The 23,098-nt window shown below is 32.9% G+C and overlaps 2 protein-coding genes across 2 annotated transcripts; one reads left to right on the forward strand and one right to left on the reverse strand.

Moving 5' to 3' along the window:
• Positions 1-1,071: 1,071 nt before the first annotated feature.
• On the reverse strand, positions 1,072-11,208 carry LOC105792920 (zinc protease PQQL-like). The gene is made up of 21 exons (XM_012621772.2): positions 10,897-11,208; positions 9,448-9,694; positions 9,197-9,322; positions 8,461-8,598; positions 8,244-8,378; positions 7,876-8,133; positions 7,648-7,785; positions 7,455-7,524; positions 7,126-7,339; positions 6,435-6,540; positions 5,597-5,830; positions 5,030-5,194; positions 4,644-4,793; positions 4,460-4,551; positions 3,989-4,070; positions 3,799-3,882; positions 3,432-3,548; positions 3,085-3,195; positions 2,682-2,762; positions 2,400-2,582; positions 1,072-1,509 (listed from the first exon to the last, which is right to left on the reverse strand). Exons 1-21 carry the CDS (start codon positions 11,112-11,114, stop codon positions 1,441-1,443), a joined length of 3,018 nt encoding a protein of 1,005 aa, XP_012477226.1. The 5' UTR covers positions 11,115-11,208; the 3' UTR covers positions 1,072-1,440.
• A 5,105-nt stretch (positions 11,209-16,313) lies between these two features.
• LOC105792926 (uncharacterized) lies at positions 16,314-23,096 on the forward strand. The gene is made up of 8 exons (XM_012621780.2): positions 16,314-16,451; positions 19,527-20,115; positions 20,254-20,339; positions 21,313-21,391; positions 21,470-21,529; positions 21,684-21,805; positions 21,950-22,021; positions 22,678-23,096. Exons 2-8 carry the CDS (start codon positions 19,759-19,761, stop codon positions 22,778-22,780), a joined length of 879 nt encoding a protein of 292 aa, XP_012477234.1. The 5' UTR covers positions 16,314-16,451; positions 19,527-19,758; the 3' UTR covers positions 22,781-23,096.
• Positions 23,097-23,098: the final 2 nt, after the last annotated feature.

Below are 23,098 nucleotides of genomic sequence, written 5' to 3' on the forward strand. Positions count from 1 at the left end.
CCTAATTAAAACTTAATTAGACACACTATTAGACTCACAAATATTCCTAATAATTATTTATGAACCCATTTTGCTAAGACTGAGACCCGATAATGTACTTTTTCGGTGCCCATGAATTTTGAGTCATTACAAATTCCATTTGCCAAATTTAGCCATCGAATTAGCTATTTTATTATGTTCACTGGGGATGTGTCGAAGACAAACTTTCCAATCACGACATAAAAGTTGCTTAATCAAGCGCAACTCAAATAACATATTAGCTCCCACACCATCAACTAAAATATTTTCTACAACTAAAACATTATCACACTCCAACTCTAGTTGCCTAAAACCAAATGTCGATGCTAAGTTTAGACCTTCTAAGATAGCTCTTACCTCAGTTCTGAATACTGAATCTTTCTCAATCCGCATAGTAAACCCACACTTCCCAATGCCATCATGATCTCTAAACACACCTCCTATCACAGCAATGTTAATACTTTTCGAAAATGCACCATCTATATTCAACTTAACCCATCCTTTCTCTGCCTTTCCCCAATGATCACCTGATGCCATTTGAATGCGATGTAGCTCACATGATTATAAGTTTACAAAGCTCTCAGTCCAGGCTAAACTTGTATCTACAACAACATAAACAATATTGTGACTATTATTGAAGATGAAATTGTTTCGGCATTTCCGTAACAACCAACATAGAATTGCAAATTCAGTCAACCAATTTCCTTCATTCCAATGACAAGTTCTCGTTTAACCATAAATTTAAGTTTGTGGAGAAGAAATTATTCCTTGCTAAGTTAGGAACCACCGCCTTCCACATTGCTTTTGAGAACTCACAATCCCGTAAAGCATGTAAACTAGTCTCCATCAGATATCCACATTGAACACAGTGGCCTTCAAGACATATTCCGTCGAACTCGCTTCCCATTAGTCAAAATCCTATCTTGCTACAATAGCCATAGGAATACACGGATTTATAATGTTCAAAGTGAAATTAAAATATAAAAATCAAATCCCAACTGTAATATAGGAAATAAAACAATAATTAAACTATATAATACAAATATAAAATCATAACCAAACAAATATATGCTTCATTATTTTATTTTAAAATTTATCAGTATGATATTGCAGTATGAAAGAATTACTACAAACAATGAGTATGAAATTCATGGTTTTGGCTAAACCTGACTATTAAACCCTACACGAAAGAATAATACAAACACGATATGAATACGCTAATGTCTTAAAAGAATTACACAATACAAATTACTGGAAAAATATCGAAACTACAAATACGATCCCGACACAAAAAAATTACACGAAGTTGTTGAATCCATTCAATCTCTCTGGTAATGAATATCAATATGGTGGAAATGAAACCCTATTTCTTCACATTTATTAACTTGCTGGAAGCATTTTGTGTGCAGTTTTTTTTTCCTTCTAAGATCTCTTTGAATATCTCTTCAAACTGAGAGCTAAAACTGTGAAACCAGCAATGGCTGCTAAAATCTGCCCAACAAAAACAGCATGTTTTGTTTGATTCAATGCATTAAAAAAGCTAGTTGAAATGTTTAGTTTTAGAAAAATTATAAATGAGATCAGATACTAGGGAAAAAAATGGTCAAAATGAAAGAAAAGCAAGAACCCGGACCCGGGATTTATTTCGATTGATTCATTCAGTTACCTTTAAAAGATGGCATCAGATATATATGGGGTTCGGAAACCAATATCTATACCAAAAGGGAAACTTTTAATCATTTGGGGCGTATTGAAAAGTGTCGTGTGCTCAGATGGGATTTATTTCGATTGATTCATCCAGTCACCTTTAAAAGATGGCATTCGACATATATGGGGTTTGAATCCCAATATCTATACAATAAGGGAAAGTTTTAATCATTTGGGTGTATTGAAAACTCAGAGAATGTGTCGTGGTGCTAAAAATGGGCTCGGATGGGACTTATTTCGAGTGATTCATTTAGCCACCTTTAAAAGATGACACCCAACAGATTTGGGGTCGAATCCCAATATCTGTACCAAAAGGGAAACTTTTAATCATTTGAGTGTACTGAAAATTGAGAGAATGTGTCACAGCGCTAAAAATGTGCTCGAATGGGACTTCTTTCGATTGATTCATCCAACTATCTTTAAAAGATGGCATCCAACATATTTGGGGTACGAATCCCAATATCTATACCAAAAGGGAAACTTCTAATCATTTGGGTGTATTGAAAGTCTAGAGACTGTGTCATGGTGCTAAAAAAGTGCTTGGATGACAATGAATATCGAGGATTTAGATGATACTCAAATCCGGATATCATAGAAAAATGCATATATCCAACCTGTTACCTTCCCTACTCGTAGTCATAGTTAATAGTGGGGAAAATGGTGAGATGACTAACCTTCATATCGATCCCATGAAGGGTCCATTGTGAAAATGACTTTATCCTCTTAAACCATGATGTTTGGGGCATTAGAATCACAACAGTGTGCGGATTGTTGCAAGGCATTATCCGCCGTAGCGCCAATTGCATCGTTAATGATGTCAGCGATTTTCTAACTTTTGAACGCGTTTCATCTAGAATCTGCATCACACAAATGAAAAAAAAAAGTTAGTAATCCTTTGTATTTTACTTGGATTCGAATTTGAGTATTTGTAACCTTTCCCCTGTCCTTCCACTGACCTTGAAAGAAGTTCCGATATCGCCGGAATAAATCCGTGACTGATAACTGCCGAGAATCAGATTAAGCCAGTAATAGTTCTCCTAAAAGGTGTAAGACCAAGTTAGTTCACAAAACAAGGTGCAAACATTAAGAGGAGATAGATTAGATGAAGCTAAGTTACTCAGACTCGGGTATATTCAATTTTTTCCAAGGTTATTCATATATTTAGAGAATTCTTAAAATAGACGTCAAATACGAGCATCAAATGCGGGTCCTTAAAGCAAAATGAAAAGTCAGAGCAACGATAGAAATGAAGATAACTTGTTTCATTGGTAAGGTAAAAGATGTAGGTTTAGGATTCTTTACTTATATTGATTGCTAAATGTAATAAATGTTGAATGCATAAAGTAGAAGAAATTTAACCTGCAATCCATTTTCATGGGCTCTCTGTTCGATTTCGAGTATGGTTTCAACATCTTGATCTGCAGGTCCCTCCTCTTGAAGACGTAATATTTCATTCAAAGCCATATCAACCTGTTAAAAAAATATTGCGCAAATTGAATATTTGAGATGATTGATATTTTGGTCATATGTTACTCGGGATTGAGTAAGAGTGTCAGATACGGGTATGTAAGTTTTTCCATGTATTTGGTGGGTCTTTAGAAAATCATGTCCGTATACCCATTTCCGTAAATGTATCGGACATGAATGTCGAATATGGGTACTCTAACAAAAATGAAAGTCTGAACAACATAGGTTGAGATACCTACCAGCTTCAAGGAAATTTTTGGATCACAGGAAAAATCAATTTGAATGTCACCACCAATATCTCCGGTTAGACATGGCAGATCACCATGAATGAATTCCGAAACACTTGCAGAATAGATCTGGGAACACAGTGAAAAATATTGTTCACACAAAATACAAGGCTATTGAATAAGACAAATGATGCTCTGAAATGGAAATACACTTGGATATGTATCCAACACGAAAATGATTAGATTTTTCTAAGTTTTTCAATGTATTTAGAGGATCCTTTGAAGTCATATCCCCTTACCAATGTGTCAAAAACAATTTTCAAACATGGGTACTTCAAAGAGAGAATTGAAGCAACATAGATATAATGGTACACCGTACCTGGCCATGTTTGAATCGGAGAAGCTGCAGTAGTTTTGTTTCTAGTAGTTTGGCTAGAAACCCAGTATAATGAATCTCTTCCTCCTGCAAATTGATTGTTCCAAAAGAAATATATCAAACAAGTCAATAATGGAATCAGGTTTCCATTAATGAAGCTTCAAATAGATCAACTGGAAGAAGTCTAACAAACCATAGTTCCATGCTTCAGTTCTATAGGAAGGCATATCCGGACCATACATTGAGCTTCTATCATGGGACTGCATACGACCTCCCTACAAGCACATCACGTATCAGAAGATGCATACAGTGTAAGCTCCATGAAACTGTTATCATTGGACATTAACCTTGTTACTAGGTCTTGGGTGTAAGTGTTGGATATGGGTATATGTCTAACACGGAATTATATCTCTATACCCATGTCCGACTATATGTCGGACATAATTTGAGCTCCATGAAACTGTTATCAACGGACATGAACCTCCTCCATTACTTGGACTGAGTGTGAGTATTAGATATCTGTATATATCCAACATAGGTATGTTCTTCTACGTATTTGAAGGTTCTTTGGAGGGTCATGTCTCAACACCCATCTCTGAATGTGTCAGACATGGGTATTTCAAGTAGAATGAGGACTCGAAGCAACATAATGAACTTCACTTACCTAGTCATGGATTTGGGAAATTTGAAAGGTAAGCTCTTGATGCGATCACAGTTAAAATGGAAAATAGGTTCAGGAGGCTTTCCAATTCCACCCTGCATGGACAAAAATCAAGAGCTCATAACATAATAATGATTTTATGAATTCTTGGAATGGGGGATATTGAAAAAAAGAATATTTAACTTACCAAATACTTCAGTATTAAAGGAACTGTAACTGTGGGATTGATTTTCCCAACAATTACAACAGTAAAAGTCGATGGATCCTTAAAGCAAGTATTGAAATACTCGCATGCTTTTAATGGATCGACTTTTTGAAGATCACTTATTCCAAAAGGCTGCCAATCAAAATTAAATCTTAAGTTACAAATAAAATTCAAGACAATTAATCTACATTACTCAAGACTTCAGTATGAGTGTTGGATACAGCCTGACACAGGTATGTTCAAATTTTTTCTAAGCATTTCCATGTATTCGTAGGTCCTCTGGGGGACATATTTCCATACCATTGTCAAACAAGGATACTTCAGTAAAAAGAAAGAGTCGGAATAAGGTAGCAACTAATCATTCATACCCGGAAAAAGTAAGAGTTCCCATAGTTGATCTCCCTAGCCCGGTTAGAAAATGAAGTATAGGGATCCCTTTCTCGAGCAAGAATTGTTTCTTCTTTCACTTGCATCACTCTTTTAATGACTTCATCATCTGGTGTTACTTCTGTTGTAAATAGTTGGTAAACAAGCTGCCAGAATAGGGATAATCAGAAACTACAAAATCAAGAAATCCTTGCAACTTTAAGCTTAGAAAACAAGAGGGCATGAATCTAGTGAATGATGTGTTTTGTTATTTGCTTTGTTGATGTATATGATGCATCTTTGAAGTATCCGTGTTTGACACGTAGTTGAATACAGGTAAGTTTACATTTTTTTTAGTTTTTTGTGTATTTGAAGGGGGTTTTGGAGTTCATCATATCCCCATACCCATGTCCTGATATGTGTCGGACATGAAAGTCAAACAAAGGTACTTCAAAGAAAATGAAGCGTCGTGACAACATAGATAATTGATCAAATAATATTTTAAAATTAAGAAGACAAAAAGAACTAAAAACCAACAATTTCACTGTTAAACATCTAATAAAGCAAACCTGAAAGGCAGTTTCCAAGTAAAAGGGCGAACAATCACCATAAAAAGATCTCTTGTAGGATCTGACTTCTACATCCACATCAACTCTCTTACCAGCTAGCATATCCATTAACACTGAAGGTCTATGACCATACATGCCAATTTCCTCTGCAATTGTTGATCCCATTGAAGATGAAAAATATTTGTTTTCTGGGAGTTCAGATAAACCACCATAGGAGAAACCTGTGAAAAGAACCTATTGAAACAACACTGTAAAAGTTATACGGTTCACATCAACTGATAATCAAATAAAGTCAGAGTCATGCTTTGAAGTCCAAGAAATTAAATGGTATTTGGAAAGTACTATGGTGCTTAGGATTCAAATTCACTATTTTCTGACAAAACTGATTGTGTTTCCTGTTTTCTTGAACTTGGATGTGAATGCCGAATATAGGTATATGTTCGACATGGGTATGTTTAATATTTTTTCTAAGTTTATCCGTGTATTTAAAAGATCATATCTCTACACCCATGTTGTATGCATTGAGACAAGTACTTCAAGCAAAATGAAGAACGGGTATATTTAATTTTGTGTGTTTCTGTTTTTGGAGGGTCATATCTTCACACTCGTGTCCTAATACATTGTAGAAACGGGCACTTCAAGCAAAATGAAGCATGGTTATGTGTCCTATACGAGTATATTTAATTTTCTTTCTAAGTTTTTCTATGCATTTGAAAGGTTTTTAGAGGGTTAAAACTTACAGCTATTCAAATATTTCAAGTAAAATGAAGAGTAGGAGCAATATAGTCTATTTCTAACTACTGATACTGCCAGGGGTAGAGAAACCGAGAAAGTTTACCTGGTCATTAAAGAAATCTGTACACTTATAGCAAACATGCATGCCATTGGATAGAATCAATTCAGTAGCTCCAATATTTTCATGTTCACGCTGCTGAACAATGTTCCTGAAGTAAATAATAAATTCAGATTAAATAATAAAAGCTCTTTTCTTTTTTTTTTTTGAGAAAATAAAAGCTCATTTAGAAAGGCACTGACAATTCGTTAAGCTAAAATTGGTTAAAATATCATCCCATTCATTAATTTAGGTTTCTCTACAACAGTTCATAAAGTACAAAACAAGGCCATAATCAGACAGTGGAGTAGGCTGGCTAAGTCTAGAAGCACTTAGTAAATCTTAGAAGCTAAGTTACCCGGACTCGAGATGAGGCTCAAATATGGATGTACATCTGATAAAGGTATACTCAATTTATTTTTGATATATTTGAGGGATCAATGGTTCATACCCTGTACCATGTCCAAATACGTATCGAACACATACTTACGCAGAAAAATAAATAGTCCAACATAGATATTATTTCAGCATATGAGTTCACAGTTGTGTAATACCTACATTACTTGGATTTGGGTGCAAGTTCTGGATATGGGAATACGTCCCCATATCTATGTCTGAATATGTGATGGACATGGGTGCTAGACAAATATACTTCAAGGAAATCAAACAGCTAGAACAAGATAGAATATAACTTTACCCTATGTTTGGCTTTAAACTGACAATTTCTTCGGGAATTTGTTCATCATCCCAAGGAGAAATGCTCCTTTCATTCTCAAGCTTGTTGATCTTCATGACAATATTTTTCATGTCATCAACAGAAGCAAAAGCTTGTGGTTCAACTATCTGTATGACACAGCTACATGATGTCCATAATTTCTCAGCAAACTTGGATACCTCTGATGCTAATATATCTATGTAAGATAAAACCATGAATTGAACAATATATGATATGAGATTTCATTTATTTTCTTCTTTTTAAATGCCTAAAAACAGAAAAAATTAAGAATGTCAGAACATTTCACTGACCAGGGAGAATAGATTTTTGGAGCTGAGCTTCATATTCAATCCCAATAATGGGTTTATTGTGAGTGAAGTGCTGCAAAAAAAAAACAAAAACAAAAAATGAAGATTTAGTACCTTTCCATTATTCCATATGCTGCTGGTTTTGGTTTAAATTGAATAAATTAAAAAACCTCATTGGAGATCGAATTGGTCACACCTGTGAATATTCATATCGCAAGCTAGTTGATTCAATTTGATCACGTTCCAAATATGCGGATTCAATACTCGACATTAGTAGATCTCGAACAACGGATATTTCCCGTTCCGAAAATCCATGTAGACGTACTCTTGCAACCTGCAATACAATGCATCAGAAAAGGCAGTGAAGAAAACAAAAAGAAAGAAATAAGCAAAATCAGAATGTTGAAGGAGAATAATGGCAGACCTCAATAAGCATGGACTCAAGGGCCTCCAAAGTCCCCTTCTCTTTACAAGATGAACTCATTATATAAGCCTTTAAATCGCGAACAAGAACATATGAAGCAACTGAACACGAGAAATAGGGCGGATCCTTTCTTCGGGAAATTCGAAACAACCTTCGATTTAGAGCGATTCGGAACATGGATTTCACAAGCATTTCTCTATAGTCTTTCATTGTCTTTAATTCATCTACTTGCATTTTATTGCTAATCATCACTGCACACTTTTTCAAACAAACATTCTCATCAACAAATGCATAACACATTCATCCATACATATAGACATGCATGTTTGCATGCATGAAAAAGTTTAAAGGATTAAGAGTTTACTAACCCCAGATGCTTCAGGTTCCACAAAATATGAAAAGCGAGGATCCTCGTGAGAAGGAACTTTAAAATGAGGTATTGATGGAGGGTCCAATGCTGAGTATTTATGCCCAAAATGAGTTTTTATTAACTCAATGACACTCTAGATAGAAAGACAAAAAGTTCATTAATTTCACACAATTGGTAATTCAAGTAGGAGAAGTTTGCAATTAGCAAAGACCAACCTTTGTATCAGAGAAATCTCCAACAGCAATCACTGCCATATTGCATAGATGGTACCATTTTTGATAAAATTTCTTCAAAGTTTGAGAAGAAACGGTTTTTATTACATTTTCCAGTCCAATAGGTGATCGATCAGCATACTGCAGTTAACCAGGGTTCAGAACTCGTGAGACAAGTCGAAAGGGTTTAAAACTACTTGCTCAAGAACATTAAGGACTCTGCATGATGCATGCAGCAGTACTCTTCTGTTTTGCTCTAAGTCTTCATTTTCTTTTAAGTATCCTTGTCCATCACTGGTGGTCAACACATATTTGGACACAGATTCAAGCGTATGATCACATATACAAAAAAACATACAAAGAATTGAGCATATCCATGCTGAATGCTTATTCATACATGTCATGCCTGACACTCATGTACAATAGATACATAAACATGTGTATGAGATATGACCCATATCTGACATTCACATTTAAATCTGATTAACATAGACCCTTACATAGTGGCATACTTAATTGGTGAAATATGAAATGGCAATAATGATTAGATGATGTTTAATGTTGAAATTCTTTCAAATATCTTTTTATGCGACTGTATCTGGCATTTGAAAAGCACCAAATGGATAAATTCATTGATTCATTTTTACATTTGAATGACAATATTTCTTTGATAAGTTCTTTAATTGAAATAAATGATGTTCATAAAAGAAAATATTGGATTTAGACTCCATAGCTTTACCTTGGACCCTTCCATCATCAATGTCCAATATGCATCAAGTATCCTTCCATTGGCATTTCTATTATCTCTATACTCTTCCATAACTGCTCCCCTTTCTTTCTCCAAATCATCTTTCGAGAGCCGAATCTGTAAATCACAACTCACAAATTTAGAAGAGAAAATTGAATATGTCGGTATCGGAACCATACTCATTACCCAAATCCGAGTAACATAGATGAGAATTACAAAAATAAATATCAATTAATTGATACCTCTGAACTAAACTCAGCTAGGACTTGAATGGCTTCAGATAAGAGCTCAGGCTTGTCAATGGGGATCAACAACTTGTATATAGTCTCATCAAAGGATGTTACTGCATTCTGACAAGGCCCAAATTCGGCTCCGATGCTTTCAAGAAATTTAACAATGTTGTGGTTTGTGTATTTCTTTGTGGCAGAGAAGGCTAGATGCTCAACTATGTGAGCAACTCCACGCTCATATTCCTCTTCTAAAATCGAGCTGTCATCAACCCCATAAATCAGTCTTATAGTTTTCTATATATCTATTTTGCTCTAACTCTTCATTTTATAATGTTTCATATACCTGGCCATATCCAACAAGTTCGTAATATGAAGAGATCCTCCAACAAATATATGAAAAAGGAAACAAATTTTGAATAAACCCGTATTGAAACACATATCCCCATCCGATACTCACAATCTGAATAACATTATTTTATATTATTTTGTACAGTCATAGACCTGTCAACTCTAATCAAAATCCAAAAACTCAATCTGATCAACTCAGACCCAAACTGATGTGACCATAAAAAGTCAACAACTCAAACCTATTCAACCTAAAACCGAACTTAAAACTGACCAAACATGAAACAATCCAAACCCAAAATAGCTTGAACAAGCAAACGAAATGATTCAAACTTCAAATGACCAGAACCAATAATGACATGATAAAAAAGAACCAAGTTCAAACCCGAACTATCCAATCTTGAAACCACCCAAACCTGAAATGACTGGAAATTTTAAAACCAAATTAACTCAATCTAGATTGAGCCAACCAAAAATCAACTCGACCCACCAAATTGACTATAAAGTCAAGATTCAAGCAAAAAAGTAAATCTGATTCTGAGAAAAAGGAAGAAAATGATTGAGGAACTTTAAAGACCCGAGTCCTGACCAATCAAATGCTGAGCTAAAAATTTGATAATTGAATCAAACCAAAGTCCAAAGAAACGCTAGTAAACTAAACATACTACTCATTGCAGCAGCTTAAATACCTTATTATCTACATCTATTTCAATTGATTAACTTTAATTTTATAGCTGGTCAGGGGAAAAACTTTTTTTAAAAAGTACAATTATTAATCTCTTCACTTTGCCATACCAAAAATGAGCCAATCAAATAGTATTACTAGAAAATCAACTATCCAATTATTTATATATAATTAATTAGTAAAAATAAACAATTCAATGATTATATGCAATAAATTAACAGAAATTAATAATTCAATAATTTATCAATATTCAAATTTATGTGTTTATCACTAACAACTGTAAGGGTTGACTTCCACCAATAACAGATCAGATTCAGAAAATACAACAATAATCCCAGATTTCTCCAAAAACAAACAAAATTGCAGACACTTAAACACAAAAAAAACACGAATCAAAGAAGGAACATTAGAAGATCAAAGAGGAAACTAACCCGACTTTAACAGCAAGAGCGAGCGAAGCTCTTTTTCTGGGCTTAGGATTACATTTAACATAATAAACAAGGCCATTTTCAAGCTTCCCATAATCCACACCAAAAGGTTGTTGAAGATCAAGCTGTTTATCCAGCTCCATATTCACCATTTCCAAAGACCCAAAACTTTGCTTCCTTTGGATCAATGGCTGGTGGTTGTGTGGTGAAAGCAAAGGCATAATTGGGGTTAGTAGAAACAAGTGGGAAAAATGCAACAGTCATGGTTTTTAAGGAAGCTTTTATGGGGGAAGAGATGTTTGTTTTGATGGAAAATAAAATAATTTTTTTATCAAATAAATAAAAACAAGTGACTTCGGAGGAAGTCTTATTAAAGAGTTGAAGTCAATTGCAAAAACTTTTTTTTTTTTAATTTGATGGTATAATTTTTCCCCAAGTCCCTGTACTCTTGAAAATTTGAAATTAATTTTTTTTAAAAGAGAACTTGAAGCCAGTTGCAAAAACTTTTTTTAATTTGATGGTCTAATTTTCACCCAAGTCTCTATACTCTTTGAAATTTTGAAATTTTATTTTTTATATGATAACTTGAAGTCAGTTGCAAAAACTTTTTTTAAATTTAATGATCTAATTTTGTCCCAAATCCCTATACTCTTTGAAAATTTGAAATTTAATCCTTCTTTTTCTTTTTATAAGAGATAGGGGTTGGGTTTAAGGTGTAATCAAGTCGAGCCTGAATATTGACAATTCGAGTTTAAACTCAACTTGAAATCCAAAGCTCGATTATCGGCTCGAGCTCAATTAAGATTGTTTATCAATATTCGTACTCAAGCTCCAACTTGATTAAGATCATACATATTCAAGCTCAAACTCTACTCGATAATGTAAATTAAATATGAAATATTTAAAATATATATTAAAAATGAAAAGTTCAAATTCAACCCAACTAATAGCTTCAGGTTGATAATTATTAAATCGAAAGTTTTTTTTAATTAAACTCGAGTAGCTTGCAAGCACTAATGTCTTATTTACTTTCCTAATTGATTTTCCAATAATCAAACTTGGGGCTAATGTTAATTGAAGTTTTGAACAAATCCTCTGCCATTCCACCCATTGTTCAATTGATTAATCCCTCTACTTTAAATTTCAAGAATTTAAATTTTTTACATATTTAATTCTGTTAGGATCGTCCCGATTAAGCAACAAACAAGTAAAAATAGCAGAAGAAATTGAGAAGATGAACACACAAATTTAACGTGGAAAAACTCCTCCAAAAAGGATAAAAAAACCACGGGCAAAGATAATTTTACTATAATGGCAAAAGAATGAAGAGTACAAAAGATGGAGATAAAACTAAACCCCCGAAAACCCGAAAAACAAAGAACCCTCAAAACGTAAACACAAAATTCTCTGAATGTGTTATGAGTTCGAATCTAATGGGTGTATTTTCTAAAGTTGTACAAGAGCCTATTTATAGGGTAAATTCATATGTCAAATAATAATACAATAATCTAAACTAATCAGTGTTTGACTGAAACAAATAAACAGAGTTTAACTAAAAGATTATTTCTCAAATTTGACTGAAAATAGGAGTCATACTTAACAAATCTCCACCTTGACTCATATTTCCACAACGCCATCTTTGCCAAAGCCCGCCACAAGCCTATCTTGAACTATACAGGGAATTAACTGAGTCGAATCTGTGCTTAGAAACTAGAAGACTTCTAACCTTCGACTTGCACACTGCCAAATCAAAACTAACCCGGGTCTGATTTTCACAAACACAGTGCCCTAACTTTTCAAAACCTGCATCCAAAAGAGAACCTCTCTTCAACGAAACGGTCATACATTTTTCCCTCCTATGACCAAGTTGCCTCTGCTCCAAATGAGTTGACTTGATCAGAATTGGATGAGGACATCCGATTTCACCAGTCACTGTAGAACCTTCCAGAATATAAAGACTGCCAGTTCTTTTACCTTTTAACAAAACGAGAGCTCCATGAGATACTTTAATGCCGCTTGACTCGATGTTGATTCTGCATCCTTTCAAGTCTAAAATACTTAAGGAGATGAGATTCTTTCGTAAATCAGGCACATACCTGACATCTGAGAGTGTCCTAATCGTCCCATCGTGTATCCTAATTTTAACAGTACCAATACCAATTACCTTACTAGATGAATCGTTTCCCATGCGCACAACTCCACCTTCAACCGAACTGTATGTAGAGAACCATCCTCTATTGGGACACATGTGGAAAGAACATCCCAAATCTAGGATCCACTCGGACGTGAGCTTGGAGTTATCGCTCGTTGACACTAACAAAAAATCATCACCGCTTTCATTGGCCAAATTAGCATCAGCTACATCTTCCTCGTTACTCTCAACAGCTCTTTTATTTCGCAATTTATAACAATCTGCTTTGACGTGACCTAACTTTTTACAATAGCGACACATTTTGTCTCGTTTCTTTGATGCTACCAAAACGGAAGCTTGCCTATCTACCTTGCTATCCAAGTGAAGCTCATTGTCGAGTTTGTCTCTACTCAACAAATGACCGTTCACATCTTCGAACGAGATTTTGTCTCTGCCATAAATCAGGGTCTCCCTGAAATACTTGTATGAAGGGGGTAAATAGCATAATAATAGCATAGCTTGATCTTCATCATCAATATGAACCTCAACGTTCTTTAAATCATTTAAAAGAGTAATGAATTGACTGATGTGATCTCTAAGAAGCTCACATTCGTTCATGCGAAACGTAAATAGACGTTGTTTCAACACTAAACGGTTAGCCAAAGACTTAGTGGCATAAAGAGTTTCTAACCTCCTGCAATACTGTATTCGCGAGGCACAACTGGATTACAGATAAGGCCTTTTCATCAAGCTCTTCCCATTCTGTTTTATTTAGATTCTCAGGCTTTTTCCCGGTAACAACCTTTTTCAAACCGGATTGAACTAGAATTGCCATCGTCCGAACTTGCCACAGATTGAAATTTGTCTCACCATCGAACTTCTCAATTTCAAATCTTGTTGTTGTCATATCTGAATGGGCTGATCTATGAAAATTGAACTAACTCTGATACCACTTGTTAGGATCGTCCCGATTAAGCAACAAACAAGTAAAAATTGAGAAGATGAATACACAAATTTAACGTGGAAAAACCCTCCAAAGAGGATAAAAAACCACGGGCAAAGATAATTTTACTATAATGGTAAAAGAATGAAGAGTACAAAAGATGGAGATAAAACTAAACCCTGAAAACCCGAAAAACAAAGAACCCTCAAAACGTAAACACAAAATTCTCTGAATGTGTTATGAGTTCTAATCTAATGGGTGTATTTTCTAAGGTTGTACAAGAGCCTATTTATAGGCTAAATTCATATGTCAAATAATAATAAAATATTATAAACTAATCAGTGTTTGACTGAAACAAATAAACAGAGTTTAACTAAAAGATTATTTCTCAAATTTGACTGAAAATATGAGTCATACTTAACAAATTCAATAATAAAAATTAATTGATAAATTATTAACAAAATTTCATTAAATTCAAATTTCATTAGATTAAAGTTTGTATTTGATTCTTCGATATTGTATAAGTCAATAAGTTCTCACTAAATTATATTAAGACACACATAATCAATAAATTAATCAATAAATTTCATCCAAAAATCTCTCCTTTTTAACTATAATCTAATCCATCACTCTCTTCGAAATCTCCAACTTTTTCCTCTGAATATTTTCTTCTTCCCATGGCTTCCTCCATTGTTCCGACCAGTGTTGTTGCATCAGCCCATTCTTTTTTTTCTTTTTGATCGAAGAACATCCATTAGGTTTTCAAAATTTCGTGGTCTCAAGATTAAACCCAAGTCAACGTCACCGGCTTAGTCATCCAGATCGGTGATTTAGTATTCGTGTCGAGTTAGACGTGTTGTTTGTGAGGCTCAAAACATCACTGTTGATGGTGAGTTTTGTTTGTTTTTGGTATAAGTTAATTTCTTTCTTTTGTTTTAATTTTTTTTCTTATGCTTTTCTTTTTTAGTTATATTGGTTGTTTGGAATGTGAAAAGGAAGTAGGAGGAAATAGAAAGGACTATTGACTGTAAATGAAAAAGAAATTAGGTTGTTGGTTGCTTGGGGAAATGAGAAGATTTGCGAGAGGAGGAAGAATAAGAGAAAACAAAGGCGACAAGCAAAGCAAAGGCAGCGACAAAGGCTATGGCAGTGGTAAGGGTCAGCAATCTTAAAAATGCCATAGGTTTTGTTTAACAATTTTTTACTTCTAGTGGTTAGTTGAAGAAGAATAAGACCCTTCTGCTCCTCATGTCCAATGTGGCAAGTTAACTAACCATGTCATCTGTTCCGTTAGGCCTGTAATAGAAAATGTTAACGGGGAACTGTTTTGTCACTTTTCGATAATGTTAATAACTGATTTGTCATTTTTCTAAAGTTGAGTGACTGCTTTGTTATTGAAATAAAAATTGAGTGATTGTTGGTGTACTTTACTCTTCATTTACCAATATAGTTATCATATTATTTTTTTCCATTATTATATTTTTGGAATAACATATTATTTGAACAGGTGAAATAATGATGTGAGTCATGTAGGTATATCGAACAAGTTTGAAGATATTCAATTATTGTCTTACAGGGCGCACTTTCACCCTCTCTCCTGCCACATTACCCAAGCTTCCCTCTCTCTCTTGCTATGTCACACAAAAACGGTACCTATAGGGAGTGTTTTTGCCACCTATCCCAAAATTGGCCCATTTTCCTAAATTTTAAACAAAACGGTCTAAAACCCTAAATATCTTCTTAAATTGGCATAAATGCCTAATTTTTTCGGCATTTTGTGGTTCACTAAATATATCAAAACTCATCAAATTATTCATATAAACATTTTTAAATTATTAAAATGTTAGATATTTAAATTCAAAGAAGATTTTTTAATAATGTCACCGATTAAATTTTAATTTTTAAATCAAAAGGGTAAGATTAAAGTTTTAAGAATTCTCGTGTTTGATCTGGTGGTCAAGAGTGGTTCACTCATAGAACTACCCAAATTTGAACTTCTGAGAAACAATTGGTAAGTCTTTATTTGAGTAACTTTATTTAGGCATAATGTGTATGGTGCGGGTATTCCCTTACCGTGTGTAGAAGTACTAACCTTGTAACTTGTATAGTACCAAAAAAATTTGTTTATAATCGAAAGTAGGACTAAATTTTAAAAATTAAAGAGTAAAAGGAGTAAAGGAAAATTAGACCTAATTTAATTTACTTTTGATTTTGTCTACCATAGGATTGCGTGGAATCCGCGTGGAAATGTGTGGATCGTTGGCCCCGCCATTGAAATGATTACTTTTTTTTATATTTTCACATTCCTTTCTCTTTACTTTTTTGCATCGAAATTTCTGCCTTTCATTTGTCAATCATTCGACATGGCCTGTCTCGTTCTTTGATATTTTCATGTCTGTTTCTGCTTTTCTTTTTCCTGCAGTGACGATGACGGAATGGTGAAGGTGTTCATCGACCAAGCAGTCTTAGCTTGGCCCACTTTAGGTAGGGATTGCGTTCATATCTTTTAATTTTATTTGAGTTTGCTTTGGTTGGATTTAAATAGTAAAATGAAATTTTCAGATAGTGTTGGGATTTTTTTTTTCCTGGAATTAGGTTTTTAATTGGGTTTATGAGTACTTTTATAAAAAGTGTAGAGTAAATTATCTCGTTAATCACTCTAAATTATAATCGTTTCTATTTTTACCATCCTTATTTCTTTTACTAATCTGGATACTCAAATAAAATTGATCAATATGATCACTTCACCGTTAAACGATAACGAAAGGATTAACGATGCGTTTTTACATTTTTTAAGGTGATCAAAATAAGAACAACTTCTATTTAAAGTGATTAACATTCGGTTACCATTTAACGGTAGATTGACCAATTTGATTAATTTATTTTTTGGAATAACCAAAATAACAAAAAAAAGTTGAAATAATCAAAATAAGAATAACTTCAATTCGAGTGACTAATGAGATAATTTACTAAAAAATTTAACCGATAATATAAATTTGTATATGATTAATATTCTAGTTAGATTTAGTAATATAACAATATTTGTAATTTTAAATACATCCAAAATTTTACATATTGTAAATAGAATATAACATATAATTGATTTTATATTTTTTAAAGGTAAATTAATATTTAGTTTTTTCTCACATTAATTTTGAACTTTTTCTTCTTCATATTAATCTCAAAATTATGTAACTTTTTTTGTTCCAGATTAATCATTAAGCTTAGATTTCGTTAAAGAATATAAAATTTTCATGTTATCACACCTTGACAATTCTCAAATTAAAATTTATTAGTTTTAAGATTAACGTAAATAAAAAATTAATCACTAGATTGATTGAAAAGAAAATACTATTCAAAGGAAATAAAGGGGAAGTTACCTGCATATTATATGCGAATATATATATATATATATATATTGTAAAATAAAAAGGTCCGACAATATGGAATTCAACTTTATTAAAATGGACAATTGACTTTATGTTTGTTTATGTATTGTTGTTTTGTGGAGGAGATGATAGGAAAGTTTAACTAACACCTTCAGAACAAATTTCATATAAGTGGAATATACCATTTTCTTTTATTTTTAATGTATCTAATAGAGCGAGTATAATAATTAATCATCTGTATTTTGTAGACTCGTTAAGAGGTAAATATTGGCCACGAGTTTTAAAATTACTTTATACTTAAGGAGAGGATTGAACCCTCGACTATTTTTATAATATTTGAACCATAATTTATTTTTAGAATGTAAATGATTCAACTCCTTAAAAAAATATTAAAAAAAAATCCAACCACATAAATTTCAATTTCAAGTTGCTTTAAAATGGAGATTTTGATTAGAATTATTATTATGGTGGTGGTGGTGGTGAGTAGAGGTGTTCATAGGTCGAGTTTAAGTATGATATTAATATATTTTATATTTGCTTAATTTCGACCCAATTGAAAATATAGACTTAAAATTTTGTCCAAATTCACCCATATTTGTAAAAGACTAATCCAAGCTCATTTTAAGTCCGCTCATATTATATTTTAAATATTTTTAAAATAGTTATTTTAATATAATATTAATAATTTTTTTATTTATTGATATTTTTATATAGTCATCTTAACATTATTTTAATGTTTACATTAGAGTAGTATTATATATTTAGTATATGTTTATTTTTTAATGTGTTATAAATTATATAATATAAAATATTATAAACTTAAAAATGGGCTCGGTTCTTGAATGTTCAAGCTCGATATCGGCCCATATTCAGACGGGCCTTTTTTTTGCTCAAACTTATTTTTCGAGTCTAATATTTTTATCCAAATCTTCTTAAATTTTGAACGAGTTTTCAGACCTGAATGAATACCTCGATCTAAATGCTAAGTAACTTAACAGCAAAAAAAAAAAACTTTAATTTACTGAAAAAATATAAATACATGTTCCAGGAGGTTTAGATTTACATATTATATTTAAAATATATAAATTAAAAAAGAAGAAGGTCAAAATAAAAATCATTGAGGTAGTGATTAAAAGTAGATTTAGGTTTACAAATTTGACATTTGATTCACTCTTGAAAAGCTATCAAAAAGGTTTCAGTTCCTTTTTGTTAACTTTCTTTTTCTTAACATTTAAAGCCACTTTACAAAACAAAGGGTAATAATCAACTTGCTTTTCACTAACATAATAAATGACTATGTAAAATATAGAAATTATATTTAATTACGTGGATAAATAGCATAATTCTATGCATGTTTCCATGTTATTTAATGGAAAGAAATCCAAAATAGAGTTATACATCGTATTTTTTTGATAAATCAGAGATAAAATAGAATCGACGTCACGATGAGGAGGAACACAACGTCGTGACGACGTGATGGACGACATCTTGACGAGGCGATATGTCTCGTCACGACGTGACTGACGTGTATTTATCTTAAACCGGGTTTCTTCTTCTGGATAAATTTTACAATCTTTTCTCAGTTGAATTCTAATTATTCTGGGAATATTTTAGTCATATATTTACATGAATTTCAACCTATAAAAGGGCCTTAGTGACACTAGAATTTACATATTATTTGTCATTTTAGTGAACTTTTTTGTCAGTAGTTTTATCCTCTTAAAGAAAAATGTCCACGTAAAATATTGATATTCAATATTCTCTATATTTTCTATTTCGTTGTTTATATAGGTCGAGTGAATTAAGATTGAATTTCTAAAATTTTAAAAAGAAAATATAAAGATTAAAATAATCAAATTTGAGAATATAAATTAAAATTTACAACTTATACATAATAGAAAAATAATAATTAAATTTAACTTAAAATATTAAACTATTACTAATTTAGGATTGAAATTTTAAAATTCAAATAATACATAACTAAAATAAATGAAATCAGAATACGAAAACTAAAGTTGCAACTTGCTTGCCCAATCAACCCAATTGGCTTGACCCATTTTATTGGTTGTAAATAATGAAAATATAGAAAATAATTTTATATTAATATTTATATAAATTTATTCATTTATAATAAATTTAAATAAAATAATTTTTAAATTTTGGGCTTCAGCATAGTCCGGTCCAACCCATGACCGTGCAGGAGAATAATCGCATCACAATGTCCTACACTAACCGACCCGACCCGATGATCAACGGCTCTGATTCGAAGTAATAAAAGATAAGATCATATTCGGCTTGGCAGGGTTTTTCTAAAACCCCTGTGGAAGGGCGCCATTGAAGGAAAGCTACAAACTACAAAGCAAAAATCTGTACATTAAATTTAAAAAGAAATCAAAAGAGAAATGCTTAACCTAAACCCTGGAACCACTGTTCTTCAATCCCCAAACAATGTTCGCCCTAATATTTCTTTTCATTTCAACATCTTCCCGCCATTTTCAACTGTTAAATTCGCCTTACGGAGCCATTATGCTTCACCCAAGACTTCATTTTCGATGCTCAAAGCTAAAAGAAGGGAGGAAGATATTAGTTCCCAGCCTTTCGATATAGAGATGGACGACGACTATGGTGATGATAATGAAGGGTACGAGGCAAGCAGTGGATTTAGAGGGCGAGAAGAGGAGAAGAATTATGATAAAGACCCTGAATTTGCTGAGATTCTTGGGAGTTGTCTCGATGACCCAGAAAAAGCTAGGTCCAAAGTAAGTGAGCAATTCAAGTCGATTTTTGTAAATTTTTTTGCTGACGTTTAAGGGTTTTATGTTATTGAAAATGGGTTTTAATTATTTTCGTGATTTGTATGAAGAATTTGATCGATGGAGATGATTTAATTGTTTCAGATGGAGGATAGGTTGAGGAAGAAAAGAAACAAAATTTTGCACACAAAGACTGGGTCTGGGACACCCATGAAAGTAACATTCAACAAGTGAGTTTCATTAAGAATATCGGCTTTTGCTTAATGTTTTTGATTACCCTGGCTTAACTTTTCATTCAATATTTAGTTTATCCTGTAATACGAATTTTTGATATATAGTTTGTGCTCATTTCTTGAAATGATTTTGGATTCTGTTAATTCAGTAGTATTCTAGTGGACCATTTGAGCTATAAGGAGAATAACTACTGTTTAATAATGGCACATTTGATTGCCCTTAGTGTTCATTCACCTTTTGTTTATCGTCATCTTTGGATGAGTGATTTCGGAATGTTAAGCAATAGTAGATCATTTGAGCTATAAGGAGAATAAGTAAGGTTTCTATAGAAGCACATTTGATTGCCCTTAATGTTAATTCACTTCTTGTTTATCATCGTATTCGGATTCACTGTACTTTCTACACATTTCTTGAAATGATTTCAGAGTTCGGACTGCTAATACAATAGTAGATCATTTGAGCTATAAGGAGATTAAGTACTGTTTCAATAGGGCCACTTTTGATTGCCCCGATTTAGTATTCATTCACTCTTTGTTTATCCCGGTATTCAGATTTGTCTGAATTTTAGTTATAGTTTCTCTACATTTGTTGAGATGATTTCAGAGTTCGAACTCTGTTAGTACAGTAGTAGATAATTTTATCTATAAGGAGAACAAGTACTGTTCAAATGTATTAGATTTTATCTGAACTGGGAGGGGGGGACTTTGTCGAGACAAAGTTTGTAATTACCGGCCGAGAGATATTGAAAGGTGTCCCTGGTAGATAAACATTTTTCCAATCGCTCCTTGATCGTGGTATTTAGCTTGGTTATAGCTGGACTTATCTTCGTTATAAATTCTTTTTGTTTCCTATTGCTCAATTAGTCCGTGTTTCCTCACTCTAACATCTACTAGTATTGCTTGTCCCGGTGATGGAATTTGTGGGAGTTTCTGTTTTGTTTATCAATTCTTTATTTGTCAACACTGGCAGATTCGATTTTTCAAACTCGTACATTTGGTTTGAATTCTACAACACTCCATTGGAGAAAGATATATCCTTAATTTGCGATGTAAGTGATTTCCTTGAATCTTAAATGGTATTATCTTTATAAAAAATTCAATGGCTCAAACAATTGAGTCTTTTGCAGACAATTCGATCATGGCACATCATTGGGCGGCTTGGTGGTTGTAATTCGATGAACATGCAAGTAAATTTTCTGTTTTAGATGATGAAACTCTAATTTTAAAGTTTCGCGATGAATTTATTGTATTAGGATGGGCCATTTGTGCTTATATTCGGATTAAGCTTGCCATATTCAGCACCTTAAAGAAAATGTTTGTTGCTTGTATTATTATCTGCAGTTATCGCAATCTCCTTTGGAGAAAAGACCGAGTTACGATGCTATTCAAGGAGCAAATGTGAATCCAACTACATTTTACAACATTGGGGATCTTGAGGTTCAAGACAATTTGGCTCGTATATGGTATATGTTCTGTTTTCAAGAATTTTTATTGTCTTTCTTGTTTCTTCCATCGTTGAGTCTGTGCAAATACTAATCTTTCATTTATTTCGGGTTTTGGGAATGGACATTTTTCGTGATTCCTGCTCGTGAATCTGATGAGAACAGGGTGGATATTGGAACTACTGAACCATTGATTCTGGATGTTCTGATAAATGCATTGACGCAAATAAGCTCCGAGTAAGTTTCCAAATATTTATTTCTTTAGAGACTAGGTTTTAGCACTTCTACCCGAGTACATTTTCGGATATTTATTTTGTCCAAACATTCAAACTAAGCTTCGACCTGTTAGAATCTCGGCTAGGGAGTTTGTTAGGAACTTGGAACATATTTTGTTTACATAACTAATGCTGATCACTAGGGTTTTTCTTATTCATCGCATTTGGTTCCTTGAATGCTTTGACTTCACCTTTGGTCCCTGTACTATAGGGACTTGGTCAAATTAGTCCAGTTACTATTAAATGGATCAATTTAGTCTCTGTTCTATTGAAAAGAATCAAATAGGGCTAAACTAGAATAGATTTAACATTTACTATTTAAAAAAAATATCATTTATTTAAAGTTTTCATGGTGCTGGAAATGAAATATTTTGTTTGAAATTGAACTGCAATTGAAAATAAATTTCAATACACTTTTTATAGTAAATGTTAACTTTGTTACAATATGGACTTATTTGACTCTTTTTAATAATATAAAGACTAATTGATCCATTTAATAATAGAAGCATTAAATTGATCCAGATTCTATAATACAAGGATCTTTTATTTCCTTGGCCCTTACCTGCTATCGGACTACGTGTACCCGACTCTAACCGGTTTAATGTTTTCATTCGACAGCTACATCGCAATTAAGCAATTGGTTTTCGGTGGATCTGAACTAGAGAACTGGAAGGAGAGCTTAACAACTGAAGATGCAGGCTATAGTGTTCATAGAATTTAGCTTCCCTCAAACTTAGCATCCAACCATTTTCGACTCGTCGTAAATGGACAAAGATTCGAAGCGAAAATAAGTTACAAAGGTAGTATTGACCAAGTCTTAGGTTCGAATCATAACATATGCAGTCGTACCTCTTTCGTACCAAAAAGAATATATATGTATATATGAGAGTTGCTAATATTGTGCTTTAAACAATAATTTTTATTTTTATTTGAACTAAACCAAATCAAACCCTAACACATGGATAAATCCATTTACAAAATTTAAGTATATTCTTTCAATGCATCAAAAGCTTGAACAATGATGTGCAAATTTTATCTA

This window comes from Gossypium raimondii, chromosome 8, assembly GCF_025698545.1.
Source record: "Gossypium raimondii isolate GPD5lz chromosome 8, ASM2569854v1, whole genome shotgun sequence".
Classification (NCBI taxonomy): domain Eukaryota; kingdom Viridiplantae; phylum Streptophyta; class Magnoliopsida; order Malvales; family Malvaceae; genus Gossypium; species Gossypium raimondii.

What these genes read in the sequence shown, in the direction of transcription:
- LOC105792920 (XM_012621772.2), bottom strand. Translation starts at nt 11,114, where the DNA reads ATGCCTTTGCTTTCACCACACAACCACCAGCCATTGATCCAAAGGAAG. An exon ending in CAGATTTCTTTAATGACCAG is followed by an intron (nt 5,831 to 6,434) that starts GTAAACTTTCTC and finishes TTGTTTCAATAG; the next exon opens with GTTCTTTTCACAGGTTTCTC. An exon ending in ATATCGGAACTTCTTTCAAG is followed by an intron (nt 2,583 to 2,681) that starts GTCAGTGGAAGG and finishes TGTGTGATGCAG; the next exon opens with ATTCTAGATGAAACGCGTTC.
- LOC105792926 (XM_012621780.2), top strand. Translation starts at nt 19,759, where the DNA reads ATGCTTAACCTAAACCCTGGAACCACTGTTCTTCAATCCCCAAACAAT. An exon ending in ATATATCCTTAATTTGCGAT is followed by an intron (nt 21,392 to 21,469) that starts GTAAGTGATTTC and finishes AGTCTTTTGCAG; the next exon opens with ACAATTCGATCATGGCACAT. An exon ending in GACAATTTGGCTCGTATATG is followed by an intron (nt 21,806 to 21,949) that starts GTATATGTTCTG and finishes TGATGAGAACAG; the next exon opens with GGTGGATATTGGAACTACTG.